This window comes from Rhinolophus sinicus, chromosome 16, assembly GCF_057876585.1.
Source record: "Rhinolophus sinicus isolate RSI-liver-muscle chromosome 16, RSI-T2T, whole genome shotgun sequence".
Taxonomy (NCBI): domain Eukaryota; kingdom Metazoa; phylum Chordata; class Mammalia; order Chiroptera; family Rhinolophidae; genus Rhinolophus; species Rhinolophus sinicus.
The window spans coordinates 170898345-170921928 of record NC_142516.1 but is presented as its reverse complement, the minus strand read 5'-3'; the positions used below and the strand labels follow the sequence as shown (position 1 = coordinate 170921928).

The 23584-nt window shown below is 32.2% G+C and overlaps 1 protein-coding gene across 1 annotated transcript in view; it reads right to left on the bottom strand.

Moving 5' to 3' along the window:
* The window catches only part of KLHL1 (kelch like family member 1), a 305504-nt gene that overhangs the window by 198366 nt on the left and 83554 nt on the right, over positions 1-23584 (bottom strand). The window contains exon 2 of the mRNA XM_019751890.3: positions 11080-11262. Coding sequence (XP_019607449.1) covers positions 11080-11262 — 183 coding nt within the window. The remainder of the gene's footprint in view (positions 1-11079; positions 11263-23584) is intronic.

Genomic DNA, 23584 nt, shown 5'->3' with positions numbered 1-23584 from the left:
CAGATCTGTTGTTGTTTTTTCTATTAAAAGCCTGATATTAAGTATTTTAGGCATTGAGAGTCATACATATAGTCTCTTTCACATACTTTCCTTTTGAAAAAATTGTAATTGATTAAAAATACAAAGGCAAATTTTAGCTTATGATTCATGCAAAACAAGATGAACACCATATTTGGCCCCAGCATAGAAGTTTCCTGACTCTGTCTAAATATTACAATATTGATCTTTAATAACATTCTAGCATCAAATATAATTATACTCTTGATGAATATTATAAGGACTTTATCATTCTACTTATCCCCTTCTGCCCAGTCAGGATGATTTTTAAAGGAGAATACGTATGTGAAAGTAAAAGTTTATATTACATTTGCTCCCTTCCTTCCACTTTTCTGGGGCTCTATTCATTTCTGAAGAAGCAGGCTTCAATATAGTAACAATACCCTTCAATTAAAGACATTTCTTTAGTATTCTTTGTAGTGCACGTCTGATGACAATAAATTATCCTAACTTTCATTTATCTGGAAATGTCTTTATTTAGCTGCATCAAAACTATTAATATCTTATACAAGTCATTTTTACTTGATATGGACTTCTAGATTTATACATATATTTATACATATACATATATATATATATATATATATATATATATATATATATATATATTTTTTTTTTTTTCCTTTGGAACTCGAAAAATAGTACTTTATTATCTAGACTTCATTGTTTACAATAGAAAATAGGCTTTCCTTCATATAATTGTTTTCTTAATTTACTATGTCTTTTTATCTTTAATTGTTTTCTTTTTTTTTTTTCTTTTTATCTTAGGATTTTAGCCATTTAACTTTGACATTTCTAGATGGGTTACTTGGTATTTACTCTGCTTATGATTTTCTGAGCTTCCTGGAGCAGTGAATGAATTTTTTTAAAAATCAAATTTAGAAAATTATCTGCAATTAATTCCTAATGTTTCCTCCTAATTTACTCTTCAAACTGTTTCTATGACTCCACTTACATATATATTTCAATAATTGAGAGTGCCTCACAGATTTTTGAGACCCAGTTCATGTTTCTCATAAGCTTTCTTTTACTCTGTGTTTTACTGAGGATCATTTCTAGTGACTTGAATTTTTCCAACTCTCTCTTGAGATTCTCATTTCCTTATTCATTATACTCATCTTTTCCTATAGACATTCTAAATTATTTTTCATAGTTGTTTTAATGCCCTTTCCTGATCATTTTAACACCTGGATCAGCTCTAGGTTTATTTACATTGACTGATTCTACCCTTGACAATGTATTACATTCTCCTGCTTTTTCCCATGTATTGTAAATTTCAACTCTATAATGGACATTGTGACCAAAAAAAAAAAAGGCTGAAAAAGGGAGTATCACTATAGTGTCTAGTTATTTTAGTTATTTTTAACATCTCTTTAATAGTTTTAAAGAAAAAAGTATAAATATTTCACTTTTGGGTGATTTCTTTTGTCATTTTAATGGGAAGACATTTTTTCATGTACTCAACATATGATTCTGAAAAAATAAAAAACTGTAAAAAAGTGCTTTGCAGTTAAGAGGTGTGTTTTTCACAGTTGTTTGAATTAAAAATTCTGTAACTTATTTCTGTGTAGAGTAGAGTAGAGGAAAGTAGTACATTCTTGAGGGTCATCAGGAAAAGATTTCTCACTGATGGAAAATAAAGTTACAAATATAGAAAGGAGAAGACAATAAAAATATAAAAAAAGACCTATGAGGTCAGGTTGAAATTGGAGGAGGTATCAGTGTAAATGTATAGTTCTTAATACTGAACAAATAGAAATGCTTAATTTTTGTGTACGTATGTAAGGGTGTACATAAGTACGTACATTATGGGCTTCTTGCAAAAAGAACAAACCACAGGGCTATAGCAGGGGAAGTATGTACAAAGTTAGCCTGAAATGCCTTTTATTCCGGAAAGTAAGAAAATGCTCAGAAAGTGATGGGAAAATGTCAAAAGAACTAAATATGATGCTTATATCTGTGAACTAAACAACCTAATGGTAAGCTCTGGATGCACTTTTCTTTCTATATATAGTGCAAGGTAAAGAAGAAGAAGAAATGCCAAAATAGAGTATTGTTATCTAAAACTTTTCATGATTTCAAATCAGGAAAACTTCTTTCTAAATTATTTATTTTGCATTATTATTATCTGCTTCGTATTTTATTTCTATACAATGTAAGTCAAGGTTATGGTGAAGGTTAACTTCCATAAATAGAGATACTCCTTATAACAAAAAAACAAAACAAAACAAAAAATATTTTAATATATGCATTGCATATTTAAGAAGTACTTTATGTGATCCATGATTTTAACTATTTTATTGATGTCAATGTCTATGATGATAACATGTTAGAAATATCTGAAGTCGCCAACTGTGACACATTTAATTGGACAGTTAGTAACTAAACATATCAACTCTACATTCTCAAAGACTAACAAAATAATTAAGAGATAGATATCTTCAAATATTATATACCAATCAGAAAAATCAGTCAAATGATCAGTTTTAACATAAGAACTAAATATAACTATATAATATATATGAAAATAAACTGTAATAAACCAGAGGGATATATATCTTTGCTAGAGTGTAAGCATATTGACCTAAAATTAACCATTTTAATTTTCTACATATAAAGGCTTGATTTCGGGGGTTGGCGGGGGCTGGATTTCCATATAGAGAAAAATATCATGAGACTTATAGAATTTGATCTTAAGTAATTACATGAAATCTTCTTAAGCAACTATAACAAATACTGCTAACTCAGTAAGAGAAGTGCAGAAAAGTTTATTTTGCATTTGGATTTAGTGAGATCAAATTTGCATTAGATTTTTAGACCGGGATGTAATGAATAACAAAAAGTAATATCTTAATATGTGCATAAGTAGCTTCTATTAACACAAGGGAAGTAGAAGGCAAAAATGCAAAGATAAGTGGATAAATGCAGCTACCCTGGAAAATCTCTTATTGAGGTCACGGCAAATGTATTTCCTTTGAAGCCTATTAAACTTTTCTGAGTCCATTCCAATTTACTGTGGTGTTTGACATTGTTGACCTCCCACACTGCCTTTAAATCCCCCTTTTGGCTAAGGCACTACAACTTTCTTAGCTCAGCTTACCTCGGATTCATTGACTTCTCTTCCTACTCATACTCCTTGACCCTCTCATTGCTCTAGGTGTTTAATCAGGTTTCTGAATATTGGCCTTAACACTCACTGTTTCAGAATAATTCTTGAGCATGGCCTTAATTATTACTGTTACGGTGGTTTTAAATCCAGCCTTGTCTCTGGAATGCATATAGAAACTTCTCACTAGGTATCCCAGTTCCATTTCAGTATGCTCTAAACTAAATTAAAGGCTTCTCTGTGTGGTTTTCTTTCATTTTTATTTTCCTGATTCGAATTGGTGCCAATATTTTGAACTTTCAGAGTAGATGTTATGAAATCATCATTGAGGTCGCCGTCTCCTTCATTGCCTGTACCAAATAAGACACAAAATCCAGCTTTCCTTTTATATCAGACTTTATGGTTGCCTTGCCAAGACCCTCTTACGAGGCACACCGAGGTAGGTGCCCAGCGCCACTGATGTTCGCACCTGATGGCTCCCAGCTACCTCTTCTTCAGAACCACGCTGGGCCCAACAGGAGCTGCCTCCCTGGGAGTGTCTGTGTTCCTGCTCCCCTTACCTCATTCCCCAACCTCCACAACCTACCCCCACTCTCTACCTGTACGTGGGCCCAATGGCGACGCCTACTAGAACTCAGGTATAAAGCACCGCCCCTTTTCCTTAGGGGAGGACTAACTGTGCAGCAACTCATGTTCCAGAGCTTCTTGGGAGTTAAAGACGAAGGAAGGCTCCATCTGAGACCACATCCTTGACCGGCTTCGTCCTCTGCCCTATCCTGCTTCCTTTCTTCTGAAGACACTCCCTAAATAAGTCATGCACACCTGAATTCCAGTCTCCTGTTCTACTTGCAGGGAACCTGGCTTATGACATTGTGCTTCAAAAATTTTCTCAGTTCATCTCTTTCTCAATATTTATATAGTTCTCATTTCATGCCTGGGTTAACTCTAAAAGCTTCCTAGATCATAAACTCGTTTTTGCAGTGCTCATTTCTGGCCATTTTCTAAAGCGGTGCCATTTTTCAGAGCTAACTTTGTAAAAGATGATAGGCAGACTATCGCAATTGTTAATACATTACTTCTGTAGCCAGATTACCCGGGTTTGAATTCTATTTTTCACCACTTATTAAATGAATCACTTGGGTGAATGTCTTAATTTCTCCATTTTTCTGTTTTCTATTGTATAAGAAAAGAAGGTGGTGAAAATAGGGATTGATTTTCCTTTCAGGATAAAACGGGTTAGTGTATGCAAAGCACTTCGATAGAGCCTGGCACATAATGGACACAGTGAGTGTTAACTAGCATTGTTGTCTTGTTGTTGTAATTATTATTATTATTGACTTAATTATGCTAATCACCTCTTCAGGAACCTACATGCACTTCTAATTATGTACATCATTTAAAATCCAAACTTCTCTGCTGGTTTTCAAGGTCTATCATAATCACTTTTGTTGTACTTTTTTATGGCTTAATTTTATAGTAGTTTCTACAAACAACTCCACTTTCACTAAGGCAGTACTTCATAATTTTAACAATCAAAAATGATTTACTTCTGTACTTTTCCATATTATTCTCATTATCTAAATTAGTATACCTGTCCTTTTTCATTAGACTGACCTCAAACACAATTTCTCTGAAAAACTCTCATAATACTTTATCACGTTACTTGTTTTCTTATTAAATTATTTCTTGCACTTGAAATCAAAACCACATATTTCAGTTGAGCTGTTTGCAACTATAATAATTTCCTTAATTGTCTTATGAGCTATTCTTTCCTTCTCAAGATTGTTGCGAACTTCGTGAGGAAATGTATCATGTTTTATATCCTTTTGCATAACCAACAAAACATAGATCAATGCTATAATATGTTTGATAAACATTTATTTTAATTAATGCAAGAAAAATTGATTCATGTACTGTTGAATATTAGTGGTGGGCATAAAGAAGACATTAAAATGATATCTAAATTAAGAAAAACATAAAAGTTTTTCAGCTTCTCTTATCTTTTTTCCTTCTAGTTTTATTGAGATATTATTTACACGTAAAACGTAAATTTAAGATATACAACAGGATGATTTGATACACATATATGTTGTGAAATGATTACCATACTATATGTACCGGTATTTACAATTGTTATATTCCGTTAATGATTTGACTCCTTTATCAATATGTAATGACTATCTTTGTCTCTTGTTACCATTTTTGAGTTAAAGTCTATTTTCACTGATATATGTATAACTACCTCTGATCTCTTTTGGTTTCTATTAGCTGGAGTATTTTTTTTCCAGCTCGTCACTTTGAGACTATGTGTGTTTTTAAAGCTGAAATGAGTCTCTAGTAGGCAGCCTATAGGTAGGTCATATTTTTAAATGTATTCAGCTACTTTGTATCTTTTGATTGGAGAACTTAATCCAATTACATTTAGAGTAATTAATGATAGATAAGGAATTATAATATAATCTTATTGTTTCTGAATGTTTTGCATTACCCTTGTTCCTTTCATCCCCTTTTGTTGTCTTTCTCTGTGAATTGATGGGTTTCCACAGTGTTATGCTTTGATTCCCTTCTTTTTATTTCTTTTGTGTATCTACTGTAGGTTTTTGTTTTGTGGTTACCACAATGCTTACATAAAATGTCCTATAAATATATCTATTTTAAGTTGACAACAACTTAATTTCGATAACGTATAGAAAATGTACTCTTTTACTCTCCTCCCCATATTTTATGTTTTGAGTCACGATATACCTTTTTTATACTGTGTATCCATTAATTATTGTAAATGTAGGTATTTTTTACACTTTTATCCTCTAACCTCTATACTAAAGTTAAGTGATTAACATACCATCATATTATAGTATTAGATTATTCTGAATTTGACTGCATACTTAACTTTACTAGTATGTTTTATACTTTCATATGTTTTAAGTAGACTCCTTTCATTTCAGCTTAAAGAATACCTTTGAGTATTTCTTATAATGATACACTCTAGTGGTGATGTACTCTCTCAGCTCATAACCCTTGTGGACTTGTGTTGTTGGTGTCTGTACATTTAAGGTAGTAGATGCCTCTTCCAATCCTTACCAATTGCCTTGGACAGGCAGAGCCCATGACCAGTCAGCCCATCCAGAGATTCTGGGAAGGCCTGTGCTGGTATCTGAAGGCAGGCATCCTGCTGGAAACTTTGGGTAGGCAGGTCTGGTGTCTAGTTGGAAGGTGACAGGACTATTGCTTGAGTACACAGGCCTTATGCCTGTGTCGGCAGGGGTGAGGTGTGCCTGGCAATTGAGTCTAAGGTGACTGACCTGGAACCTGGGTCTGTGTGTGGTCAAAAGAGGCCAATCTAGCACCAGGGTCCACTGGGTTAGAACCGGCATCTAGGTCCACAGGGCCTGGTTTGGTTCTAGGGTGGTCTGGGAACCTGGTTTGGTAGTAAAGTGGTCTGGGAATCTGTTTTCACAGTAGCCAGACTGAAGGCCAGGGTCATTGTGGCTGGCTTGGTGCTAGGGGCAGCCTAGAGCTTAGAATCTCTGGAATCAACCTGTAACCTGGAATCTTGGGTGCCCCACCTGAAGGTTTGCTCTGCTGAGACTGGTCTGGTGTGGGGACAAGCAGAGAGCCTGAATCTGTGGGAACTAGTCTTCAGTGTAGATTCGCAAAGCAAGGTCTGACCCTGGGTGGACTGTGGGACATGGGGACATGGGAGTTGACCTGGTGCTGGGTGAATCAAAAGCCAGGGTTCGTGGTAGTTGGCTTGGCTGGGTCAGCCAGGAGCTGGGTTCATGGGAGTCTGCCTGCCTCCAGAGTTTTAGGGGCCTGGTTGGGAACCTCGGCCCACCAGGCTGAGGGAGCTGGGCAATGCTTAGATATGCTGGAAGCCTGGGTGTGTGAGCGTGTGTGAGCCACTGGGACCCTGGTGCTGCCTGGGACTGTGGAATTGGCTGGGACCACTGAAGTCTATTTTTTTTTTTTCTCTTTCTGAAGTTGGTACAGAGCTGTTATAAATTAGCAAGGTGATTGAGATACCTAGGTGAATGTTGCATTTAATAAAATGGAAGAAATGAGTTATTCCTCTACCATCAAAGATTGTCTATATAAGTAAACTTGGCATCAGTACAGAGAAATGCTACTACTTGCCTACCTGAATATTAATATCTAAGTTACTTATGAAAGTAATTTCTTTTTACTGTATTTAATATGATGTGTTTCTAAATACATCATTTCAATTGCCACTTTTAGCCTCAACTGTTTTTATGATACTAGTTCTCGGTAAAAAATGAACATTAAAATAATAAACATATTCTTGAAATAAGTCATTCACTATTAAACATGGACAAAAATGAAAACAGAATATGATGTTTCATGAAATGCCCATTGTCTTGGTCTATAGTGTACGATCCTTTTGGTCCCCATCACATCTCATTTTATTTTTCATTTACATTTTCATTTGATCATGAAATATTGCATGCTCATCTTAAAGAGTTCAAAGTATATGTATGTTTATACATTAAAAAAAAAAATGCCAACCTCTCCTTTATCCTGCCTATAAGCCTTACTCCCCAGGAATAAGCTTTGTTCACTCTATGTTACGTATTCTTCCACACTATTTCTGTGCACGCAAAATTATAAATAACATTATTTACTGTTCAGAGGATGTTAGTTATTTAAGATTTTCATATTTATCTCTGCCTAATGCACTGACTCTTAATAATGATTAAAGAGGGAAAAAAAACTTTCACAAGCTTAATCATATTTCATTATATACTTGTACATTATAACAGAGTAGACCATAAAAACCATTTAATTCTCTTACTACTGAAAATTCACCAGTCCAGTTATTAATATTGATCTTGTCAATGTAATTTTCAGTGTCTGACACCCCTAATTACAGACACCATGCCTATCAAAAAATCCTCTATTGTTTGTATTCAGATATTTGCATTCTAATGTTTTGGTTCACTTGTTGCTAATCAATTATTTTGGGCCATTTATGAGATGTCTATATTTATTTTTAGAATTTCTCTAGGCCCTAAAGCACAGATAAATTTAGAATTTTGACTATTATTCATTCCAAAAATGTGTTAACATGTAATCTTAAGTATTATTTGCCTTTCAGAGCTAAGTTACTGAAAAGTATGCCTTACAATAACCTAATGTATTCATATAGACAGAGCATTTCATAAACACATCGATAGTATGACCTACGTCAGGTTAAAATACATATACAATATAAACAGCATAAAAACAAAAGCTTTTAATGAGAATCATTGTATGGTCATAATCTGTTAAATAGAAATTTATTCGAAAGTTTTATATGATGAGATAATATGAAATTAAATATACATGGTCTTTATGAATGAATATTTAGTGAATACTTCCGACATTAGCTTACAATGATTCTCCTGAAAGAGTGGTGGATCTTAACATAAGTTACTTATTTTTTTCATTTTTTGAAATTATTTTAACAGTCCCACATTTTTCAGTGGTAAGTATTGTAACATCATATATATTTTGCTCATAGATAGTACACAGTTGTGCTAATTAAATATAACAGAATAATTTAAAAATTCATATGTTTGTTACTATTACTGAGATGATTATTTGGTAAAAGCAAAGGGCTAATGTTGAAGTAATTATAATCAGTTCATTTTGCAAAAGCATAAATAAGGAGGTGCAATGTACCCTCAATTACTGAAAAAAGTGATTGCCTTTTTAAGGTGCCCCATAAATATTTTTCCACATATTGGTTAATATATGTTTAATTTAGAATCATAGGTATGTAAATTATTATAGGAGTAATATAGTTAGTACTAGAATTTTAAACTATGATGTAAAGAAAATATAAATCCTTATTTGAATTAATTTAGCAGAAAGCCTTAAAAAATTTTCTTATCACATTTAAGGAAAACAGATGATTAACAATAACATATTTATTTTATATCTGTTAAATATATAAAATATTTACATGTTCAGAATAATATGTATATAAGTAATACATTACTCAGATGTTTTATAGGAATCTAAGCCAAGAAGAAATCTTATTTCTTATTCACCTGGATTATTATAAAACTTATATAATTAAACAAATTATTTAGAAAGTAATATTAACAATACAGATAAAAATAATAAAGAAAACAATGTGGAATACAATTAATATGGGGAAATTGCTCAATATGTTAGTTAAAAGCCTTTAAATGAGAAATATCAAACTACTACCAATAGAAGACTATAAGAGTATATAAATTAAATAAAGCACTTGTTTAAAAAAAAATGAGGCTTTGATTTGTTAATATAATTTTGAGTTAACTGAGTCCCTCTATCTTTTTAAACAAATAATTATTTAACTAATTTGTAAGTTAAATGAAGTAAATTTAGTTATAACCTCAAATTAAGAACATGTTTTTACTATGTAAATTTTACCTAGATGCTATTTAGATAATAGCTCAGGATAATTTGCTTATTTGCCATACATGTTACAACACTGAATGTCTCAATATAATGACTATTTGTTAATTGTTCTCTTCCCAATGATAATGCAATATCATAGAAATATTTGAAAAATAAGAGCATAGTATATTATTAGAATTATTGTCATAGTTAGCTGACAGATTGAGCCCTACATGACCTAAATTAGTTATTCAATGTCAAATGTTCCTTCCTATGAATTTGTAGTATATTGGTCCAATTCAATGTCCACATTCCAATATTGTTATGATGGTAGAGATACAGCCTTCTTTTTCTGGAATATTTTTATTTATTTATATACTGTTTTATATTTACTGAAGAGTTAAAATATTTGCATTTCAAATTCAAACCAAATAAGAGAGAAAAACATTGAAGAGTGTGCATCTCACCCCTAACCCAAAACTAGCCTAATTCCTCTTGCCTCAGACAACCAAATTTGTTAGTTTCTCCCATACTTTTCTATTGATATTTTATACATAGAAAAATAATGCATGTATTTGTTCTTTGGCCCTCCTCTTTTCACACACAAAATATGGAACAATTTTAATATTCCATATTTAAATACATATATATTACCTAGATAATACAATTTAAGTTAATTAATATAAGGAAAAGGAATACATTGAGAGCAATTTTCATATGTGGATAATTTACTCTTTCTATCAATTCATTGGTATTAATAGCATTAAATGACATCCATCAAGGTAGTCTAAGACCAGTTATCGATATATTCAGCTATTTAAAATAATTGGTATCAACATTAAATTACATTTTTTTCTCACTTAAAAGTCCTAAAAAAACTCTAAGTAAAAAAAGCAAAAAAAAAAAAACATTAAATTTTATAAATAAACTGATAGCAAATCAATATGGCACAAAATAATCAGACCTCTAGTTCATGTAACTTGGAATTATCAATTATAAAGACATAATGAATATTTAAAAGTATATTAGTTTTTAAATATACTGGGCCTTAAGAAGAATATTAATGTCATAAATTAAAGTCTTTTTAATAAATGCTAAGTGAAGATGTCAATATGAAGTACTTTGCATTTTCTACTTGAAATTAATAATATGTATCCAAGGTAAACTAACTTGCTTCCAATTTTGGTGGAAAATAACATCTCATTTAAAAGCTTAGGTACATCCTCCTAAATTAAAATTGATTTTCACTTGCTACGATTGTGAATCACATATAACAAAGTATTTATCAGTCTTCATCAGAGGAAGTTTTATTTTTGAACTATTTATATTTGCTTTATTTCTTAAAAAGGAGATCACTTAAAATGGCATTATAACTCTTGCCCAAAAAGAAATAAACAAGAGTAAAAGAAAAATATCCAAACTTTCTTATAAATGTTAACTCTGAATTCTCTATTTCTAGGATATTTTACAAGCTAAATACCAGCTATCTAAACATATGAATTCATGTTTCTAATAAAGACAGACTACTATACCTATGTGCAGGTATCTTTCGATTTCCAACAATCAGGATAACATCACAGAGTTGTTGTTGTTTCAAGTAACTTTCCATTTTTCTGAAGGTTTGCTCAGCATGGTGAACGGCCTGATAGAATTCTTCAGAACTACTGGAGTCCAAATCACTTTGAGGTGTCAATGAATGGCTAGTTGCTGACAGCCTGCAAAACACACACACACAAAAAAATGGTTTTTATAAAGTGCCACAAATTGCCCAGAACTATATATACAGAGCTTTAGAATTTTATGGGGAAGTCAATAAATCTCTCCTTGTGTTCATCATTATGAATATAAGAAAAAAATCTACTTTGGGTTAAATTATTTCTTCTAGGAAGCAATAAATTAATTACAAATTATCTTTTTTCTTGTCTTAAAACATTTAAAAAATGATCATATGTTTTTATTAGGATATTAAGTTAGGAAACCAGATATAGTCACAGAAATGGTAAAATAAAAACATACATATTATTAAAAAAATTACTTTGAAATGTCAATTTAACCCATTTGATATTTAATCCATTTGACCACCTAATTATACTATTCTAAATTATGATTCTTATGAGTTGTAGTAACTGTTGCTTCACAGAAGTTGATGATTTTTAGTATAAAACATTATGAAACATGGTTTGTAAAAAAGAGTGACAAATTTGTAAGTAAGTTGTTGAGTTTCATATTCTGTATCCAACTGACTCAACAAAACATATGCAAACAGAATGCATTAGCTCAGTACTTGTAAATATTTTAATAATCAATATGTACCGGGGGTGCTAAAGAATGTATACAAGTGGACACTTTGGTCTACGTTGCTCAAGCAGTAGTTCGCCGTAATCAGAAGTGTCTGGATGCTGATGGTAACCACTTTGAGCACCTCTGGTAATTGAAGAAGTCAAATGTGACTTGTATTAATCTTTTGTTATTGGTATATATTGACTATTACAATTTTAATAGTTTTCCTTTCTTAAAATGTGTATACATTTTTTTGGCACCCTTGTATATGTAATAAACTTTAGGTTTTCGGAAAGTTCATGATACTTAGGTTTGGCTACTACATCTATTAATATCATAGACTGTTTTACAATGAAGACTTTAAAATATCATATTCCATATCAAGAGGAAGACTCTCCAAATACTTAGATATATGATAGGCCCAACAGCCCCAATCAAGTGTTCTAAAGATAAATTCTTAGAACGATTTAAAAATGAAAATGAATTAAATGCATAACAATAATAATGAAATAGCCCATTTCAAGTTACAAAGTAATATGGATAATTCTGCTTCCAATTGCAATGCAATAACTTGTAACTGACTAAAATACAGCAGAAAAAAAAATGTTACATATAACATCAAAATAACTCTTTGACTTAATAATAGTACTAAGACAGCCAGGACTTGAAGGACCAAGATCCTATAATAAAATTAAATTCATGGAAGTCATCTCAAATTTCTATGCTTCTTTTTCTTTCCCTCTCTAGGTGTTTACTAATTACAAGCAGCATAAGATAAGAGGCTGGGAAGTTCATCCTAATGTGCCAGCTAAGCAGGACTTCTGGTAGTATTATGGCATTCGGGGGAGAGAATGGATATTGGAATTATGGGTTGCCAAGGTAGCCAGAACTTGAGAGGTAAGTGATGGTCCAAAAGGGAGAAACATTCAAGTAAGGTTGTCATCGTGTACCATTTTTACCCTAGAGGTATTGGATGATTTCTAAGCACTGATAGACAATGGCTTATAGAAGGTTGGAGAGTTAAACAGAGCTTGAAGTTTAAAAATTTGAATTTAAAGACTAGCAAGGATAAGGGACTCTGATAAATACACAGGCTTTCAACTGGACTTCTTAAGGATTATACCTAAGGGTCAAGGGAACTAGAAATAGACAAGATAATACAGAGACTGAAATAATATAGATATGAATCAATGTAATTACTATTTGCCTTAAGGCAATCATCTAATCAAAAAGTCAGCTAACAGTCAAAATAAACCACCTTTAGAAAAAGATAGCATTATCCAGACTTTATGATTTCTTATATATACTGTTTGACATTAAAGAAAAAAAAAAAAAAATAGCAAGCCTATGAAGATATAGGACCCAAGATAAAAACAGATAATAGAAACAGGCTCCCAGGTGTTACAGATATCCCTGAATAGATGGATTCCAATTACATATTTAACAGATATGAAGATAATTGTCATTAATATATTTTAATATTGACAACCAGCTGGACAATTTCACAGAACATTAGGTTATATAAAAAAATCAAACAGAAATGAATAAGGAAATATAATAATTTAACTTAAGATGTTGGTAAACTGAACTTGCAGATTAGATTCAGGTGAAAAAAATATAGTAATCTGAAAAATAAGTAAAAATACTAAAACTAAAATATAAAAAACATAAAAATATAAAAATTAGCTTCATAAACAAATGAAACATGGTAAGAGATTATATTCATGTAATTATAATCTTCAAGCAGGGGAGAGACATGATGGGGAAAAACCATCCTAAGAAATAATGGCCAAGAGTTTTAGAAAAATGTATTAAAGACATCAAGACACAGATTCATGCTTCACTGTATATCCCACAATAAAACAAAGAACACTACAGATCATAGTAAAACAAATGCAAAACTAAAAAAAAAAAAAAAAAAAAAAGTTGCCAGAAAACGCGTCTCTCAAATCATGTAATGAGGCAAATATAAGATTGACACAAACCCTAAAAAAGTGACAAAAAAGGAAAATGAATGGTCATTTGCTGTCCTAAATATATTTTTAAAATCTTAAGCAAAATATTAGCAACCAAATACAAAAATGGATGTTAAAAAAAGAAATACATATAAAAAATAAACGTATCAAATATATAGTTGATAATGTATCATAATTAATTTGGACTTCATTGAAAAATACATTTTAATTATGTAAATACACCTAATTCATTCATAGAATGATCATCATCATATTTAAATAAACCTCTTGTCTTTGAGATTGAAAATTACATTCCTTAGTACTACTTCTACTCAACATTTTTTCCAGAGGGCCTTGGCATTGTCATTTAAGCACGGAAAAAATAAATAAAGACAATTACAGTTAGAAAAGAAAAATATAATACTGATATTATTTCCAGAAGATGTATTTGTACACATAGAAAATCTAAAAAAAAAATCAAAAGACAAGTTCACAAATCTAAATCCTTTAAAGTTACGTGTGTTTTCTGTTATCTACAATATATGTCTACACAATATGGTTATTTTCATCAGACTTTACAAGTTTTCCTTTAAGTATTTAAAACTAATAGAAATTTCACTGTGCCATATGTTTTCCTCTCACAAGTTTGCAAATTACAACCTCAGAATATGGTCATTTCCTAGCATATATTTTAGGAATTCAGTCTCAGGCATATGCAGCAAGAGCAGCAGAATTCTTCCATACATTAGCACATTGAACACAAAAGTCATAAAATACCCCGGAGGATGCATTTTTAAGTCTAGAATGAATTATTATTGGATCTAAGGTAACTGAAGAGTATCAAGTCAGGACTGTCGGTTGTCAAATACATCAAAACTTTCCCATTGAGTTCCTGATGATCTGGTCTGGTACCAGACTGCAATGAATAGGGTCCAAAGGTCAAGATAATAGAGACTGCCACGCACAATGGTTCCAGATTGGATTAAAGAAGATGAGGGATAAAGGCTCCATTCAGATCCTTATGTTAATTTCCTACAAGTTAAACAACATACTTAGGATAGAAAGTTTTACTCCCCACGAAGAATTTCATAGCTTGGGAAAGATTGTCAAGAAAATAATTTAATACACTTTATTTTCAAATCACCAAAGTTATGATGGATGCCTATCAAAGTTATGATGGATGCAAACAGTGAAATAAATAGAATAATACAGTTTTAGAGCTCAGTGAGACCATAGACATGAAATGGACAGGGCATAGAAGTTGACAGGGCTAACAAAGTCAAAGATCTGATTACTGTCAAGATAGTGCTTTATTTTATGTAAACTAGGTACACTGACAAATAGAGACTTGGGTTTTTTCTGAAAATCTAAAAGATTTTTGAAAACACAAGGCTTAAGAGAAAGCTAGAAACTGGTCTCCAAACTACTTTTTTAGAGTTTATGTTTACTCCTAGATTGTTTTCTTAAAAGAGTTCCTGCTTTGAGTTATATTATATCTGAGAACAAGTCACTTTTGTTGAATGTTGGTTGATTTTTCACAGAAATGGTTTGCTGGTTTGACTTGATTTTCTCTCTATAAAATAGTCACTGTCACAGCACTTGCCACATTTCCTCATACATCATCTCCTGATCTCAGACTTGAGTAGACTTTTTGTCTTTCACCTTTGACTCCAGATTTAAAAAGAAGTTTCCACATCAGAACACTTATGATTTTTAAGCTAACATTCATTATTTAATCTTCTTCCCATCACATATCTAGCCTTATTATTTTAACAATTGAGACCTTAAAATTTTAATAGATTATATCTTTACAATGCATTCTATAAAAACTAAGTAAACATCTGAAATCTGATTATTTCTATTTTTGTCTAATTTTTATATTTTCATCCTAAATAAACCATACAGTCTCTTTCAAATCTGAGAATCTCCCAGATGTTATGATCTGACACTATAATCCTTATCTTTATTTGGGTCCAACAACATAAAGCTTAAAGTTACAAGAAATGCAATTTAAAAAGTCCAGCGTGACTTCTTCCCATCAGAATTTAAACATGATTAAGATTCCCCTAAACTAAGATATATAAAACAATAAAATGAATAAACATTTTTCTGGACCTTATGAACTATTCAAGCCATATCTATTCCTATTTCCTTTCACAACCATGTGTCTTGAAAGCATTGCATTCACTCGTTATCTTCACTCCTCTGAACTCTCCTCAATCCATTTCAATTTTATTTTCCCAAACCACCCATCTAATAAAACTGCTTTTGCCAAGGGCACTAATGTCTTCTTCGTGTAACTTTATTTAGCTTTCATTTTCATTTCTTAATTGCTATAAACTGACCAACATACATTCCTATCCCTGTGCTAAAAAATTCAGGGCTAAACATCATTTAATTTCCTTGCACCCAACAATTCTGAGATGAAGCACTGTTTTCCTATTTTTATGCTCAACAATATTGAGATCAGGCAGAAATAATTTAGCTCTTGCATCAGGAAGCAGTTATTTCTAGAAGATTAGAGTGTGAATTAATTTTTATAAAGCTATAAACCCCAACAAATACTCATCTGTTTTCACTTTAAAACACCTACCTATGTGCCAATCTAAAGATATAACATCATAAATTCTGCCTCTTGCCAACCAGGCCCCAGTCTTCAATCCCTCCCTGGTTCAAATTACATATGACGTGTTATAAGTTTTTATACGATCTGATACTTTTTCAGTGTTTAATACCCTTCAGCACAAGCTCTAATTCTAGTCATACTAAGTAATTCCAGTTTCTGCAATATGTCACATATTTCTTATATAGCTTTCACACACGTTTTCTTTCTTTTTTTTTTTTTTTTACATGTAACCTTTACAACACGTTGTCATTGTGATGGATAACTTTAGTCTTTCAGAGATCAGTTGCAATATCACTTCTCTCAGAAAGACTTCTTTTAATTCTCATAGCTTGAGAGACTAAAGATTTCTCAATGTTAATCCCCTGACATGTTAATTACCTAGTATGGTTCAAATACATATCGGGCATGTAGAATATTTTAGTACAACGACTATTTGTTGAAAAACTGAGTAAAGCATATTCTGTAAGATGGCATTGGCCAGGTACCAATTTTAACTGATTATGATTTTTTTCGTTTGCTTGTTTCATAGAATACAACAAATATATATATTTTAATGTATTGGGGTGACAATTGTTAGTAAAATTACATAGATTTCAGGTGTACAATTCCGTATTACATCATCTATAAATCCCATTGTGTGTTCACCACCCAGAGTCAGTTCTCCTTCCATCACCATATATTTGATCCCCCTTACCCTCATCTCCCAACCCCCACCCCCCTTACCCTCTGGTAACCACTAAACTATTGTCTGTGTCTATGAGTTTTTGTTTTTCATTTGTCTTGGTCTTTTGTTGTTTTGGTTTATATACCATATATCAGTGAAATCATATGGTTCTCTGCTTTTTCTGTCTGACTTATTTTGCTTAGCATTATACTCTCAAGATCTATCCATGTTGTCACAAATGTTCAAATATGCTTTGTGTAAAGGAATTTATATCTCCAAACCTGACAGAGGGCCTGACACACACAATGTAGTTACTAGGTTGGTGCAAAAGTAACTGCGGTTTAAAAGGTTAAAAATAATTGCAAAAAACTCAATTACTTTTGCACCAACCTAATAGTAACTGTTTGCATGGATTGTTTTTGGTGAATTTCAAAAAAATTCCAGAACTCAAGAGAAAAAGAAGCATACATGACTACTATAATCAGAATACATATGCTGTGTATTCTCTGGTAGTGCATTTATGTACATTGTGAAAATACTAAAGAATATACTAAAATACTATGTAAAATACTTTATTTAAAAAAAAAACAAAAAACAGATATGATACATTTATTTCAAACAAAGATCCCTGACTAAGACTAGGTCTCAGCTTCATTATTACTTCTTTAATGTCAGTGACTAAGAGTAGAACTAAAATGGCAAAATAAATTTGCAAAGTTTTCTGTTTCTCTTGAGTGATAAGTTAGCTTTTGTTTTGAAAGAATAATGTAAGAATATCTCTGTAATATCAAATAAAGCAATTGCCTACATGTAGTTCTTGAGCAAGAACCGAATGCAGGAGATACGACTTTATTTAAGTGAAAAAAAAATGTTTTAGCCCTGCAAATTTAGTGTACAATTTAGAAGACAATTTGTGTATCTCTTTATATTATGTTTCCATTAGGAAAATATTTTAACTTTTTAAAATATTTCTTAGTGAGAAATAAAAGTTTGCTATTTTTTACATTGCTTAAATATTTTATATAAAGCACATATTATTTCAGTTTTAAAACCATAGTCATTATTACAAATCATTATTACAACAATATCAAAGATCAAAAAGTGACCAAAAATTCTCAGACAATAAAATACAATATTACTAATCTATTTAACCTTAAAAGACCTCTACCTAGAGTAAATGTTTTGTTTTGTTTTTAAAAAGAGAGAGAGAAAAGAATAATTAAATAAATAAATTTATAAAATTTAACTTTGTATTATTATAATGTTAGAGAATGAACTATATCATCACAGATGTGTATAAAAGAGTAAACCAGTATTCAAAATAAATGTCTGGTTATGTTAAACATACTAATTTTCAAATATTTTAATAACCCCCAAGAGAGAGGTTTAGATCTAAGAAATATTATAATGGATAAAGTTCAAGCACCAGGTGCTACTACTTAGAAACAAGAAAAATGAATATAGTCATTAATGTTGCTCCTGGGTACAATTTCTTTTATAAGATAATTGGAATTTTAACTAAGGCTTTTTATCAGAAGTATTGAAACACACACACACACACACACACACACACACACAGAGACACACTTTGGTAAGACAGAACCATAAAAAAAAAAAAAAAAAAGACTTATGAGCCAGAGACAAGTGTATATATTCTAGGCTCCATCAGTTCCTGCATTCCGTAATTAATTTAGCTGTAAAATAATTTACCATTAATAAACCTCCTCATATGATACTTGTGGAAATAAATAAAATGTATTGGAAGCTGCTTTGTAAATTAAGATGGTAAGCATATTTCTAAAGAAATGTCAGAAGTGAAAATGTGACCAATAGTATTTGTGAAATAAAAAGAGTACTTTTATGAATGAAGTGCATCAGTACATGTTTAACATGTTGCTTGAAAAATTATATTACCTTTAACAATAAATATGTAAAACATAAATAATACATTTGTTATTTTCCTCTTTTAAGTTTTAAGATGCATAACCCATAGATATCCCTATTTTAAATCAAAAGTATTTTAAATGCTTGGAATTACAAAATTGAAATGATCAAAATATTTTCAAGAACTTTAATCTCAAAAAAAAAAGAAAACTTGTATCCCATAAAATCCCCATGTATTTGAGGGCATGATGAGAATGGCTGACAAATAAACTACATTTAGATGTTGGAAATTCCCAACAAAAAAGGCAAAATCTGGGAAGAAAGGCAATCAGAGGGAGATTCTGGCAATGTAAATGTTATAAAATTCTGAAAATGTTTCTAATATAAAATGTAGTTGGAAATTGACATACAAGTGATTAATTCATGCAAGTTCTTCTCTAAGAAGATATACCATCCACCAAAGTAATGACAATAATGTGCTAACTTGAGTAGACAGGTAACTGGGAACTTCTGTAGGAAAGGGTTCAGAGGGTATCAGAATGAGGTTGACCTGGGTGAAACAAATTGATGTGGTTCCATTCACCCAGGATTAAGAAGAGTGGCTCTAACCTGTATTATGGGCTAATGGAAACCGGAATTAATAGGGACCCTAGAATCTGTAATGCCAACATTTCCCAGTCATACTGTAGAAGAAGAAATAAATATGCTTATATATACATGAATGATACAGCTGACCCGTCATGGACAGCCTGTTTAACCATAATTACTGGATGGCCTAGAGAACATTCTTTTTACAGTGTTAAGAAATTAATTGAAAGAAAGACAAATAGCATACTTTTAAAGCACTCTGGTAAGTAAACTATAGCTTCTAATGATAACTAAATTGAGCTCTTTGAAATCAATGGCAATACTGTACTAGATGATGGTACTTAAGAATTAGAGAGAGGGTGGGTTCTATTGTCACTATAGACCATCGCCAGTTGTCCAATCATGTCTGCCACCTGTTTTGGAAAATAAAGTTTTATTGGAACACAGCCACATTTATTTGATTATGTATTGTCTATGATTGCTTGCTTGCCACAACAGCAAAGTTGAGTATTTGTGACAGAGACCATATGTTCTCCTCACCCCCCCAAGCCAAATATATTTAATAGCTGGCCATTTATGCAAATAAAGTTTTCTGGTCCCTATTCTGATCATAGGAATGAAATGGTGATCAGTAGAGTTTAGTAAGCTATGAACATGTCTCCAAGTAACAAGTTTATCACAAGGTACCTGCATGAAATAGTCCATGAAGTTAACACTTGGTCTGTTTAATCATAAAAAGTACAGATCTTTTGTGAAATATCTGAGTTGAATCATGGTAGGACTTTATATTTTCTCCCTAAATTATTTAAATTAGCTCAGAGATTCATAGCTTCTTCAATGATTATAAGACTGGGTTCTTTTAAGCAAGAACCCTGAAAAGTGTTATAAATCTATGATGGAAACATTTATCCAGATGTTAGGTCCTAGACAATCGAAAATGGAAAATACCAAAATATTTCAGGAGTTACAAAATATTTTCTCTGAACTGAAGCAAGTACCTCATAACTCTAAAATGCCAGCATGTCCACCTGGCAGAAAGGAAGCTTATGTATGACAGACGGATTATAAATTGTTTGTTTGCCCAAGGTTGTATCTGGTGTGTGTACTGGGCTGATGGACTCATCCTGTAGTTGTTCCCTTAGTCCCAGAATGCATAATTGGAAAAGATGAATTCAGAAACTGCCACAATTGCATATTGATTTCTTGACTCACAATGTCAGGTTTATTAGGAAACAATCACCACATACCTACTTCTGTGGTATGTTCAAATCCATCCTGTATTCATAAAGAACTAGCAAATATTAGTGTCATGTTAAAAACTTAAAATATGAAAGAGTAGAGATTCTATTATATCCCAAATTAATTCATTCATTTGAGAGGTAGAACATCCAGATGGATCTTGAACAGTAAATAGATTATCACAAATGTAATCAAGTAGTGATGATAATTGTAGCTGACATTCCAGATGTGGTATTTTTACAGAGCAAAGTCAACATAGCCCATGTAACTTAGTATGTAGATATAGACTTGACATGATACATTATTTTTCTCAATCAATATTATAAGGAAAACAGGAACATCAGTATCATTTCAATGTCTTACCACAGGGAAATATAACTCTCCTTTTTCCCTATACTTTGCAAGAAATTTGATCACTTTGATATCCCATAAAACATCATCTACTTCCATGACATCTGTGATATTGGGATCAGTGGATCTGGTGGGTAGGAAATAGCAAGTACACTAAATGTCTTACTTACCAAAGGGTGGGAGAAAAATCCTGTAACACATAGGGGTCTATTACATTGGTGAAAATTGTAGGGTTACAGTAGTTTGAGCATGTTAATAAATTATCATTAAAGTAAAAGATTTTAAGTGATACTGTTGGAGACATAACTTACAAAATGTAGGTGTCCTATACCCACAAATTTGCTAATAAACTCACGAGTCTACTATATCTGAATGAGACTCCAAGCAAGAAAGGTGTCTGTTGCAGGTTCGAGCTGTTGAACAAGCTGTTCTGCATCTTGGGTCTTATGACCAGAAGATCAAATTGTAGTAGAAATGCCGTAGCTAGTAGGGATGCTATAGGGTGCCTATGGCAGGCAGCCCAATCAGAGAATTAGAGTCCAGAAAGACTTTGTGAGCAAAATCATAGTTCTTCTTCCAACAAACATTTGCAATTTGAGAATCATCTCCTGGTTTACTACTGGGTCACAGAAGAGACTGAATGCTGACCAGGAGGCCTCTCTCTGAAATGACCAGCCCATCGTATTTACAAAATTATAAAGGAGGATGAATGGATCAGCATTCCACTATTTAGAAATGGTATGCATGAGAATGGGCCTCCACAGATCCAGAAGTAAGTTGCATGAACACATGGCTCAGACTCCCTGGTACCTATGCTGTTTTATCACTTCTACTTTAATCAGTACTTAAAACTGATAGCAAGGTAATTAAAATAGTCCCAGACAGATTAGGAGATAGAATAGATAGAAAATATATTATGTTTATAAGGGTGTTGGTTATTCAAATCAGTAATAGGCTCCAGCCATGAAAAGCATGAAACTGGAATAAATGCTTGAGGTATCTGTTTTCAGGTGTTGGACAATAGGCAGTGCAGGGCTGCAATCTTCTTTTGAAAGTAAACATAAAAGGTGAGCTGCGCTCCAGCTCTCTGCCTAGGGACCATTTTCAATGGTGGGACAGCGAGGTGGTGCTTAAGCAGAGCGTTTTGGTCCAATTAAGACAAGGGGACATAAACTGAAGTTTGGGCTGGTAGAGCATTAAAACGTATGGAACAGTGCACTGGAAAGGAGGGGCCTGTCCAGAAGTGTGGATGGGAGAGATGGTGCTTAGAAGTATGTGGGGTGATTCTCTACAGACCTTTGGCCAAGAGTCGGGCTGTACATTCACAAGATCTAGCAGAAAGTGGCTGCTATGGGTTGAGATAAAAGCAGAGATAGATGGGATTACACAGTACTGGGAGCCTTGGCATTGGAGTATTGGTTTAGCCAGAGTGGGAAACCGTATAATCTGGCATTCTACAGAAGTACCCAAAAGGTTGTATCTTGGGAGTAAGAACCCCATGATAAAGTAAAAGCTATACTATGTCCACCCTACAAAGCCTACCGTCAATCCTCAATGCTATCACAACAGGCTACCAGTAAAACAATTACTAAACAGAACAAAATTCAATATTCTTTAAAAGAAGACAGCATAATGCATACTCCTTATTACAAAAACACAGTATCTATTATACTATTTTAAATTACTAAACATGTAAATAGTAAAAATACGTGAAATACTCATAAAAACAAACAAACAAACAAACAAAACAAGTCACTAGGCTCTACAATGACCCAGATGTTTGGATAGTAGAGGTTTTTAATGAAGCTATTATAAATATGTTGAGGGAAGTAAAGGAAACGATAGTTTTAATGCATGAAGAGATGAGGGAAAAGGAATCTAACAGAAAATAAAAAGCAAATTCAAGAAATGAAATGAACAACAACTAAAATAACAAACTAACTGATGAGTGTAATAGATGATTGGAGTTGGCAGAAGAAAGGGTCAGTTTGAAAAACAGAAAGAAAAACATTGTGAAAAAAAAACACTCTCAGTGACGTGTGGGAAAATATTATGTGATCTAGTGTAACTCTAAGTGTATATGTAATTGAAAACTCAGGAGGCAAATGAGAGAATGGGACAGATAAAATATTTAAAGAAACAGTGGTTTAAAATGTTCCCAAACTTGGTGAATAGTGCTTTAGTCTTCAGATTAAAAAAAAAACCCCCCAAAAACAGTGAATCTCAAGCAAGATAAATAAACCCAAACTAGGCACATCAAGTCTGTGACAAAAGGACATATTATTCAACAAACGATCTTGGGACAACTTGCTTTACCTTAAAAATAACTTAGGTCACTACTTGTTATAAAATTCAGATATATTAAAACGCTATGCATAAAAGGCAAAACTATTAACAGAAAATTAGTGGGGGAATACTTTTATATGATTTGAATAGGATGTATCCTTAAG